Genomic DNA, 12,405 nt, shown 5'->3' with positions numbered 1-12,405 from the left:
CAAAACCATCATTGCTTTTGTTCTTTTTAGATAATCTTCTCCATTATGAACAGCTCCAGTGGCTGACTTTCACTCATAATCCAGAATTTTCACCAGCAGATAAAAAAAATAAAATAAAAAGGAGGAGAGGATTCCATTGCCTTCAGCCAGAGCAAGAAGATATTAGCTTCTTGAATCAAGAATTAAGAGATACTAGACTTAGCAACAATGGGAGTATGGAGTATCCCAAGAAAAGTGGGACACCATTTTATTCCTGGGAAATGACCATCTACTTCAGGGAGTCAGTTTTTGGAAACAATGTTTTTTTTAAAAAAAAATCCATAAAAGAGCACTTCAAGTATGTGTGAAAAGATCACCCTTTTCACTACCCTAATTATGATGATTAAAGTAATGCAGACAAACTGACATTTCCTTCACATTCTCCCATGCCCATAAACATCTTTTATACATCCAAGGAGCTCAAATACTAACTGACTGGATTATAGGTAATGATGCTCAAACATACATTAATTGAAGAGCTTGGAAGAGTTACTTTTTTGGACCATAACTCCCAGAATTCCCAAACTAAACTAGTATAGCTGCACAATTCTGGGAGTTGTCCAAAAAGTAACTTTTGCAAGTTTCAATTTATTTTATTTTATTTTGTATTCTTTTTTAGCATATGAATCCACGGTAAACATTATTGTAGTAAAGAATCAAATGTTATATGAGATAACATCTGGCAATCAAAATACTGAGCATGAAATGCGATTAGGAACTAGGACAACTTTGCCCCAAATAGAGAACCAAGTACTTTGCAAGTGACTGAATTATTACTCACTCACATTCTTTACCATCTTGTACTCTGGAATTATTCCACCCAAGGACATGTTCTTCATAATTGAATAAATCTCTGTGGCTAGAAATTGGGGGTAAACAACCCTACTATAATCTAAAGAACATGAATAAATCAGTCTGGAATTCAGCCAGCACACAGTGACACAGAGACAAAATGACATAGAAGCGCCATGTGACATAGCACAATATCTGGACTTTCAAAATTATTTGTTCCAAAGATTATGAAACACAGCATTGGCAAAGAGAATTTTTGCTCTTTAGTGTGTCAGTTTTACAGATTTACTGTGCCAGTGAAATATAAAGTCATGGTTAGAGTGTAGTAACAGTATCAACCAATAGAGATGACACTGAAAATTTAGAAGATTATGGAAATGTTGTATACAACCCATCAGTATTATCGGGAGGAAAATTCTAACTTTGTTATTGTTATGTGCCTTGAGGGGTTTTCTTGGCAAGATTTGTTCAGAGAGAGTTTGCCACTGTGTTTCTTTAAGGCTGAGACAGTGAGACTTGACCAAGATCACCAAGCCACTTTCTATGACTCAATGGATATTTGAATGCTAGGCTCCAAAAATCCTAGTCCAATATTCCAATACACTGTGGTGGCTGAGGTAGATTTTCAATTCCCAACAATTATCAATCTAATAGAGTGTCATGTCATTTCACAACATTATTCCTAAGGTTATGCAAATTAGTACTATTTACATCTTTTCCACATATTGTTCAGTTGCTTCCACATTATGATTTATTTTATTTTATGCTGCTTGGTAAAGATCTGAATCAGAGAATAGGGACACATGTACCAGTATAGTTTGGGTATGTATCAGTTTTGTAGGCATCCACTCATGGTCAGCTTGTATTTGTTGCTTTTGTCATGTGCTTTCAGGTCAATTCCAAGTTACGGCAGCCCTAAAGTGAGACTATCACAGGGGTTTCTGAGACTGAGTGTGTGTGATTCACCCAAGATCACTGAGTGGCTTTCCATGGCCGAGCGGGGGACTGAACCCTGATCTTCAGAGTTGTAGTCTAACACTCAGACCACTACACCACACTGTCTCCCTCTGTTTGTATTTAGGACAGAAATATTTCTAGACTAAAAGGACCTTTGAACTGATTCAGCATAGAATAGCTTGTCATGTTTTGGAGAGATTCAGGCTTGCCATTATGCCAAATGAGGCATTAGATTCAGTGGCAAATGCTGGAGGTGCCAAGTTTCCTAGTTGTTCTTGTACTGTCCTCCACACAATCTTCTTCTCCTTGTTAGACAAAACATTCTAATGTATTAATCTTGTCTGCTGACCTCAGGCGTGGTGAAAAATGCTATTCTATCGACACTACTGAAGTAGGATTCAACTGGCTATTCAATCAGCTTATGAATATGCAGTGGTCAAGGGAATACTACCTTGTCCCTTACTTTAGGCTGCAAAATGTCTTGGGGCAGTCCTGCTTCTCCTTATAACTGGTAGACTTTTTTTAATGCCAGAATACATTGGAAGCAGTAAATTCACTTGCTTTTCCCTTTCACCTAGTAATTTAGCAAGTGGATGTGTATGCGAAATTCCCTACAAGTTTTACATAGATTACCTGGGTTTTTGCTCCGGTGCTGTAGAGAAGTGCAGTACGTCCCATGGCTGCTGCACTCGGAATACAAAAGAAAAATGAAGGGATCACATTGCTGAGGCCATGAGCCAAGAACTCCTGGAAATTTGTGGAAAAGAAAGAAAGAACTTGGGAAGAGTTTTGTTGGGTCAAGCCAAAAAGCTATCTGAGCCAGTGTTCAATATCCCACAGCATATTTCCATGAAGTCCACCAACCGGAATTGAAGCTCATGGCCTTCTCTGAGCTTTGAAAGGTTACTTTTTGGATGACAGAACACAGAATTCTTTACCCAGGGAATTTCAGGATTCTTTAAATTGTATTTCAAAATCTAAATCCAAATGTCTGTCCCAACTAGACTAATCCCACTGAATCGATTACTGAATACATTAACACTTTATATAATCCCATTGATCCAATGGGCCTACTCTTGTTAGGACAAACAATCAGAATAGTTTGAAAAAAAATACTTTGCAAGATGATGATGATCATTAAAAAGAATTTGCAAACTACCCTTCCAGTGTTTCCACACTACTCAAGGCAGATAGTAACATTTTAAAGCAGTAGACTATAATAAAATTAAAATTAAATACAGTACAATTAAAATACAGTACTATGATAGCAGATCATTAATATAAAGTTAACATTACATCAAAACAGAGAGACAAATGCCTGCTTGAACAGGAAGTTCTTCACCATATAGAGAAATATACACAAATAAGGTGTCAGTCTAGTTTCTCAGTGCAAGGCATTGCCAGGCTCTGGTGTGGCCGCTGACAAGGCCTATTTTCTTTGTTTTCATCAACCATGTATCTGGTTGATGAACTGAAGTTATTTCATAACTGAAATAAAGAGGAGGAGGTCTCTTCTTCAGACCTTCAGTTACAACTAAGAAAAATGGCAGTCCTTACTTTTCCTGGACACAAGCCATTTAGAGCTCTGGAGTTTATTATGACACATTCAGTGATGCTGAGAAACAAACTGGTACCCAGTTTAGCTCTATTCCTCTGTCCTACTGCCTCTTAGCAACCAGGATTTCTTGGAATTGTTGCTTCTAAACACAGTCCCCATATAGCCATCAGCTCAATTGCGCCATCCCTCATTCATTTCATCCCCATTTCAAACTATTCAATACCCATCACTATCTGTTCTGCCAGTGAATTATTGCAAATGAATTATGCATACCCTAAAGAAGTTATTTCTTCTGTCCTAAATCTACTGCCAATCATTCTCTGTTCTAGAGTAACAAAAAAGGGGAGAAAATGCCCTCTATCCACATTACCATGAATATATATTTTTTCATATCCTTTCTCTTCCTCCCAATAGCGATATTATGCTGTGGACTAATTAGCCCAAATTACTCTAGTTGGGCCTAATTGGATTTATCCAATTGGATCAGGGCAATTGTTTTGTCAGCTTTAACTTCCATCTACAAAACCTTACAGGGTTGCTGTAAGTATTACTTAGGCTATTAAGCCAATAGCAAGTATCCTACTATAACGTTTCTAGTATTATTGCAATATAATAATCAATACATCAATGCACTATAGTGGTGGATAGTTGTTGTTGTTGTTGTTGTTGTTGTTGTTGTTGTTGTTTACTGTCTTTTTCCTAGTCCAGGGACTTACAAAAATTAAAATATGCATCTGATGAAGCAGACTCAAGTCTATGAAAGCTCATTTTACCAGCTTCTTACTTTCAGTTAATCTCAAAAATGTTACGAGTTCCCTTCGCACACAAAAATTAAAACAGAGATAAAAGTTCACATTATTAAAGGAACACAAAAATATAATTAATATATTATAATTTTCTATAATTATATATAGGTGAGATAAAAATGTAACTAGCAAATAAACGGAAAAGCTTGGCGACCAGAGAAACAATGAGCAAAAACCTTTACCTGGTTATCATCCACAGAGTAGTTGAACTTTTTTGCTGAAGAACGGGCAAGTGCTAGCGATGCAACGTAGCCAACTAGTGCCACTCCAAATGCTTCTGTAACTACTTCAGAAAGGATGTTCATAGGTGGAAGTTGTGGTGGCGGTATGCTGTAAAAATAAGTATAATCCTATGTAGTGGGGGGATGTTATGAGTCAGAATATGAAGGCAACTGTGCCCATGTGGCAAAGGTTTACTACCTCAATTTTAAAAACGTTTGTCCAGTGCAAGAATTCCAAATGGAATTCCAAATGATTATTAATGTTAGTAACAGTGACTAAGATATATCAGGTACCAGGTATAGAGCTTTTTTCAATGGTGCTCCACAGTTGGAGAACTCCTTCTCTGGAGAACTTGTCCAAGATCACTTTCTTTTTGATTTAAAACAGACTTACTTATTACAGCTTTTAAGTTTTCAAGTTAACACAATGCTATAACTTAAGAAGAAAAAATTAGATTTGGACGCACCCATTCAAACTGGCAGTATTAAAAAACTGGCATCTTTTAATCAAGGCACCTGGCAGTATTAAAACTGCAAACAGAAAGGTTTCCATTAATTGTTTACAGGCAGAATTTGGTGCAGGCTGATTTGGATATAATTTCATGATTTTACAGCCACAAACCATAATCTGCTCCCCGATCTGTTTTTTAACTTGGTTTAAGAAGGATCATTTTTAGGCAACATTTACATTTTTCAGGGCTATGCTGTTTGCCATCTTGGGGGGAGAAAGGCAGGCTAGCTCCAACTGTCTGCCTGAAGAAGAAAAGCCCTCCCTTCAGCCACCATCTTGAGGGGAGAGAGGAAGGCTAGCTCCAACTGTCTGCCTGAAGAAGAAAAGCCCTCCCTTCAGCCACCATCTTGGGGGGAGAGAGGCAGGCTAGCTCCAACTGCCTGCCTGAAAGAAGAAAAAGCCCTCCTTCCGACCACCATCTTGAGGGGGCGAGAGGCCTGTTATGTTTTATTTTGACTTTGTATTGTACTTGCTGTTGTACACTGCTTTGATCTAATTTGGAAAAGCGGTATATAAATAAACATTATTATTATTATTATTATTATTATTATTATTATTATTAGTATATCAAAATATGATGTCTCACCTGCTTTCATTTAATAAAGCTGCTCTAATATACTGAAATAATTGTAATACATTCTGGAGGTCTTTGCCTTAGATGCTAACACTTATCAATGTTTTTCTTACAATTTTTCCTGCTTTCACATATTCCCAACAACAACATCACTCTCATTAAACATATTCAAAGTAGCTGTGTTGGCCATATAGCAAAGTATGTGGATTCTGGGTGTGATTGTACATCACTCGCATTACATAATCAAAACATGGAAAATCTGCAAAGGAAGGAGGATTGGGATTGACAATCCCCCTGTCAATAGGCTATACACATACAAGCTTTACATGCAAGTCTTTCTTCCTTGCATGGTCACATGGAGAGAACATACATTTATATAATTTGTATAGATTTTCTAGACCCATTTCAAATTGGCTTCCGTGTCGGCTACCGAGTTGAGACTGCCGTGGTCGCCTTAGTCGATGATCTCCGTCTGGGCATGGACAGGGGAAGCGTGTCCCTGTGCTTTTGGACGTCTCAGCGGCTTTTGATACCATTGACCATGGTATCCTTCTGGAAGGCCTGAGGGAGTTAGGTATCGGGGGCACTGCGCTCCAGTGGTTCCACTCCTACCTCTCAGGTAGATTCCAGATGGTGCAGCTGGGGGATGTCTGCTCTGATAAGAGGGCACTGACATCTGGTGTCTCTCAAGGAGCTATTCTGTCCCCCATGCTATTCAACATTTACATGAAACTGCTGGGAGAGATCATCCGGAGATACGGGGTGCGGTGTTATCAGTATGCTGATGACACCCAAATATGTTTCTCTGTCTCTCCGACTGATGCAGTGACTAGGGATGGCATCTCTCCTCTTAATGCCTGCTTGGAGTCGGTAATGGGCTGGATGAGGGAAAACAAACTGAGTCTGAATCCAGAGAAAACGGAAGTACTGGTGATAGGTTCCCCGGGTCCGGGTGGTGAGATTTGCCATCCAGTCCTGAACGGGGTCACGCTCCCCTTGAAGGACTCGGCTCACAGTCTGGGAGTGCTCCTGGACTCGTCGCTCCAGCTGTCTTCTCAGGTGGATGCGGCGGTCAGGAGCGCTTGTTACCAGCTTCGGTTGATACGCCAGCTGCGCCCCTACCTGGATCGGAGGAACCTTGAAACTGTAGTACATGCTCTGGTAACCTCTCGATTGGATTTCTGTAATGCGCTCTACATGGGGCAACCCTTGTACCAAACCCGGAAGCTACAGTTAGTGCAAAATATGGCAGCGAGATTGGTCGCTGGATGCTCCAGGTCAGACCACATAACACCTATCTTGAATGATCTTCACTGGCTGCCTATTTGTTTCCGGGCTCAATACAAGGTGTTGGTAATGACCTATAAAGCCCTAAATGGCTTGGGCCCAGGGTACTTGGAGGACCGCCTCTCTCCATATAATCCACCCCGCACACTCAGGTCGGCAGGGAAGAATTTATTGGAGGTCCCAACAGTACGATATGTTAGGATCTCGCAACGGGCCTTCTCTATCTCGGCCCCAAAAACATGGAACAATCTCCCGGACGAGCTCCACTTCACCACATCTTTAGATCTGTTTAAGAAGAATCTTAAGACCTTCTTCTTTTCTCAAGCCTTCCCCCCATGAGATGTTACTCTATGGTTCACCCCTTCTATTAATGACCTTGCAATGTTTATGGATCCCCCACTTAGCTGGCCCTGTTATTGTATTGTTACTGTTTTTAAATGCTGTTTTTATCGTTTTTTACTTCAATGTACTTTTGTCTAATCTGTGCACCGCTTTGATCATTGGAAAAGCAAGATAAAAATAAATTATTATTATTATTATTATTATTATTATTATTATTATTATTATATTATATCTTGGCTGAAATTCTGTACTAATTTACTAGGAAGTAAGCTCCACTTAGCCTTATTTAGGCTGCATCTACACTTCAAAAATAATGTCAATTGCTATTGCTTTAACTGCCAGGGATCAGTGCTATGGAATACTGGAATATGTAGGGTTTTTGTTTTTTTTTGAGAGAGAGAGATCTGGTGCCACAACAAGTTACAAATCCCAGGATTCCATAGGGTAAAGACAGTTAAAGCAGTAACTGTATTAATTCTGAAGCCTTAGTTTTCATCAGACTGGCATAAATTTGCATGGTAAGGCAATTCTGGAGGGCAGCATTGAATGGGTGGTATTTATAGTACTATAAACAATGAAAAGTCTTACAACACCTAGAGGACTTACAAATTTTATTTCACATGTGATGTTTTGGAGAACAGCCCAGTTCATCAGATGATTAATTTACTTCATTATGGACTGCTGACTAAGAACATACTCATCTCTGTGTTCTCTTAGTGCCTTTAAATGTACAGTTTCCCCTGAGAACTATAACAAAGCCTGAGCCTGGAAAATTTTCTTTTTTGGATTGTTATGCCAACAACCTCATAGTAAACATAGCCATGTGATGCATTCTGCATATTATTTATTTATTTAATATCCTGCATTCTGCCACTGTAACTCAATAATTACTGCAATAAACCATAAGGCAAGATTTCTGTACACTGTGCCACATGGTAGGTAATACAGTACTTATTTTGTTTTCATATGTAAGCAAAATTTCAAAATTCTCTCCTTCTGTGTTATTAAGACCTCTCTGCCACAAGGTTTTTATGCCTTACCAGACTACATATTTCAGGAACCAATAAGATGGAGACATAGCAGTTAATGTGAAATCAAAGCACTATAACTATGCAGTGTGAAAGAGACCAAAGAACTCAATGCCTATCTTTGGCTACTGAAGGAATTAATGGCTGAGCTGGTTTTAAACTGTGCTTTTACAGTTCATACTGTCAGCCACTATCTTGTGTTACCTTCAAAGCCCTGTTTATTCACTAATCTTCTCATTTGATGTCCAGCACATAAGAAAGGTGCGTTATTAATGCTTTAATTATATTTTGGATTTCTTTTTGATAGTTCCAGTGCTCTCTTGAGCTGGGACCTGATATGTGATATCAGTAATTGCTTAGGAACTACTTGGCTGTGTAACATGCCTGAAAAATGACAGATTTTTCACTAACCAAAGTACAGATAAATGGGCAACTAGTTCCACACTCCAAAGACAGATTTATATTTGTGTTTTCCAGACTGACATGTAAGAAAACACAAATGGAGGAGACTTTCAAAAGCTGATTGTGACATGGCACAGGGATCTCTTGTGCTTTTTTCTTTTAAAAAATATATATATAATCCTACTGTATCTGTCCAAGCTCTTCTTTGGACATGTCAGAAGTAACTCTTTTGATCCTAGGTAATATAAAAGGTGCATGGATATTTTTCCTTAGCTAGAAACCCTTGCAGTTTGAGGCAGAAAGTTATGATTTAGGAATCATTGGCTATACCACCCTTTGCTGAACTACTGTTCTTAAAATGTGTTCAGCTATTATGACTATGCTATCTGGGAGTGATAAGAGTGGTAGTTCAACCCATTTGGAAAGCACAAGGTTGCAGAGGGCTGATCTACATAGTGGTCCATTGGTATTTGCTGGGGTTTGGTTCCAGGACTCCACGTGGATGCCAAAATCCATGGATGCTCAAATACCATTATATACAATGGCATAATAGAATTGTATCTCTTATATTAAATGGAAAAGGCAAGGTTTGCTTTTGGGAATGTATGCATTTTTGGAATATTTTCAAACCATGGATAGTTGAATCCATAGATAAAGCATCCATGGATGTGGAGGGCTGACTGTACATTGGAGCACCTCAAACCTCTACAGAAACTTTGAGTAGGTAATGGGATAAAAAGAATGCTTGTGGTGCAAGTATGCTAACATCAACAACAGACATATATACAGTAGCTTAGGAATGTAAAAGATACTTACCAATTTCCCCATCCTTGATGAGAAAAGGTATTTCAACACATCATCAGTCAACCACTGTGAGACAGTTTAGATTTCAAGAGTAGTTTTGTTGGGGGGGATTTATTTTGCACAAAAAAAGCATGGTTACAATCATCTGCAAGGATGCAGTTTCATTCCAGCTCAGCTATTAATTCATGTAGTCGATTTAAAAAAAAAAATAAGCAAAATACACTGTTTTCTGTGAGGGTGGTGCACCAAAAATGTTCAGAAGGGGAAATAAAAAGTTTTGTAAAAGGAAGTCCCAAAATGTGCAAAACATACACACATGTGCATCAAAAATGCATAAAAACTTACATAATCTCATGTAGCAGAAAGAAAATTCTTGGAAATCTTTTTCTTTTATAAAAAGGCAAAATAAGCAAAGATTTACACCACATATACACACACAACGATATTAAAAACACCTTACCCTTCTGGAATATGTCCCACAATGTCCAAGCCATAGCTGTGTTCCATATCAGCAGAATAGCAAGCAACAGAGGTAGCAATGATCTATTAATAAAGAAAAAACAAACATTAACTAAAAGAAAAAAGCCACCCTGAGTCCCAGTTTTGAGAGGGTGGGAATTAATATAATAAAGTTAATATTCATAAACATAATGATTAGTAGTAATATTGACATGAACGAATATCGTACAGCCAAGTTTTATTTTGTGGTGCCCCAATTTATACCATTTCAAATCAAAGTCTCACCCAAGATGGATAAGGGAAGAAAGCAATTGCAGTCTTGGTATTGGTTGGAAGGAAAGGTTTTCTTTTGCCTGCTTAGAAGGGAGGGTTGAGAGAGAGGAAAAAATCTAGACTATCATTTACTAAACTGGGCAAATTTTCATTGGACAAATGAGTTTCCTTTGACTCTTTAGAAGAGGGGTGTGAAGCTGAAGAAGAAGCTGGAATCTTTCCTCCAATGAATGATTTTTTTCTTTGCCTGCTCATAAGGGAGAGCATGAGAAAGAAGAAGAAAATGGAATCTTGACATGTTGATGTGGCTGGAAGGCGTTTCCTCAGGTTGTTTATCTGAGGAGTGAGCAACTAGGATCTTATTGTCTGGAACAGGGGTTTTAATGCTGTGTCCTTTAAATATCTCTAAAATTAGTGCTGGGTTGAGTAAAATGATTAAGTTTGTAGCTACTTGAACACTGTCGGAATGCATCCCCATGGTCTCCAATTATTCCCTGTGGAACTGCCCCCCCCCCCGCTTTAAATCAATATTAATTTAAATTGCAAGTCCAGAAATGCAACCCAAGCTGTGTCTGCACTGCAGAAATAATCCAGTTTGACACCACTTTAACTGCCATGGCTCAATGCTATGGAATTCTGAGAAGTGTAGTTCATTGTGGCACCAGAACTATCTGACAGAAAAGGCCAAATGTCTCACACAACTACAGTTCCTAGAATTCCATAGCACTGGGCCATTGTATTTAAGGTGGTGTCAAACTGGATTATTTCTGCAGTGCAGATGCAGCCCCTGGCATAGGCTCACCTGTAATAGTAAGTATTCATTGCCATTAGACTCATACTTTCTTCACATAGATTGGGACCATTGATTAGCCATCATGTTATAAATTTTAGAGGTGGTGAGTACCATATTGGGTCTACGTCTTAGTTTAGGACTTTTTACACTGAAAAGTCTATTCTGCCATCCAGGTTGGAGAGGCGGGGTAACATGGGCATGCAACATGAGCTCTGCCCTTTCATATTCCTCATACTTCAATGTGTGTTGCAGAATACATGCTCTTAGTATAGAGATCCCAAAAGAGCTCATAGGAACATTCTGCTGATATTCCTGTGATCAAACATCACAATAAAGCAATGCTCCCATTCCCATCATGAGAGCCCTGTAATTGCACTTTACTGCAAACACTTTCAACCTCTTGTCATATTTTTGTATTAAATGTGTGACAATCTATAAGAGAGCCACAAGGGCAGGAATGTTTCAGAGCATTGCTTACATAAAAGCCATGGTAGATCAGACCAAAGACCTGTCTAATCCAACATTCTGTTCTCACAGTTCTCATTAGGAAGTCCACAGGCAAGGGCCATGGATACCCACATAACCCCCTGACTTCTGCCCTGCTAGTATTGCACATGAATGTCTGTATAGTCTATCTTGTGGCAATTGCAAATGTTTTTATTGTGCATTAGTTCAGGATTTTTGATGAATTTTTAATATCAGCCTGAATTTATATGATGAAAGGCAGTATAAACATATTTTAATAAACAGCACTAAAAATAATATGACAAAAGTCAAGCATTGCTGATATACACCTAGATCTAGAATTACTACTGTGTATACACAGACACACATGGTGTTTCTCTTATGTGCATGTAAGCTGATGCTATTAATTTTATTGGTGTTTGCATAAATGTGCAAAATATATTTCCATAAAATTAGTGAATGCATAGTCCCTCCAATAAAAATATCCAGAGATTATTTGCATGAGTGGGGATGGGGCAAGAAGAATTGGATTTTATATCAAACGTTGTTGTTGTTAACTGCCTTCAAGTTGACATTGATTCATGATGTCCCCATGAATGAGAGACCTCCATGTCACGCTATCATCAAAGCCCTCATCAGGTCTTGCATACTCAGGGTCATGGCTTCCCTATTGAATCTAACTACCTGGAATGCGATCTTCCTCTTTTCCTATTTCCTTCCACCTTACCAAGCATTAGTTGCCTTTTCTAGTGAGTCATGTCTTCTCATGATATGGCCAAAGTACAGCAGTCCCAGTTTAGTTATCTTGGCTTCTAGGGAGAGTTCAAGCCTGATTTGCTCGTGTTGTTGCTGCTGTTGTTTCTGTTTTATGGCAACCCTAAGGGAAGATCTTGGCAAGATTTGTTCAGAGAAGGTTTGCCATTGCCTTCCTCTGAGGCTGAGCGCATGCGACTTTGCCCAAGGTCACCCAATGGGTTTTATGGCTCAGCTGGGAATCAAACCCTGGCCTCCAGAGTCATAATCCAACACTAAACCATCCCAATAACAACATAAACCACCTCAACACTAAAGCTACAGTATTTTATTTATATTGT

At 38.7% G+C, this 12,405-nt stretch overlaps 1 protein-coding gene across 2 annotated transcripts in view; it reads right to left on the bottom strand.

The window, feature by feature from the left end:
- SLC26A7 (solute carrier family 26 member 7) overlaps positions 1-12,405 on the bottom strand; it is a 156,202-nt gene that overhangs the window by 42,644 nt on the left and 101,153 nt on the right. For both annotated transcript variants that reach the window (XM_042466074.1, XM_042466075.1), the window contains exons 7-9: positions 9,782-9,864; positions 4,335-4,482; positions 2,422-2,535 (exon numbers count right to left, since the gene is read on the bottom strand). In XM_042466074.1, coding sequence (XP_042322008.1) covers positions 2,422-2,535; positions 4,335-4,482; positions 9,782-9,864 — 345 coding nt within the window. The remainder of the gene's footprint in view (positions 1-2,421; positions 2,536-4,334; positions 4,483-9,781; positions 9,865-12,405) is intronic.

The sequence above is a fragment of the Sceloporus undulatus genome, chromosome 4 (assembly GCF_019175285.1).
Source record: "Sceloporus undulatus isolate JIND9_A2432 ecotype Alabama chromosome 4, SceUnd_v1.1, whole genome shotgun sequence".
Taxonomy (NCBI): Eukaryota; Metazoa; Chordata; class Lepidosauria; order Squamata; family Phrynosomatidae; genus Sceloporus; species Sceloporus undulatus.
This window is presented reverse-complemented; position numbering and strand designations above follow the sequence as displayed.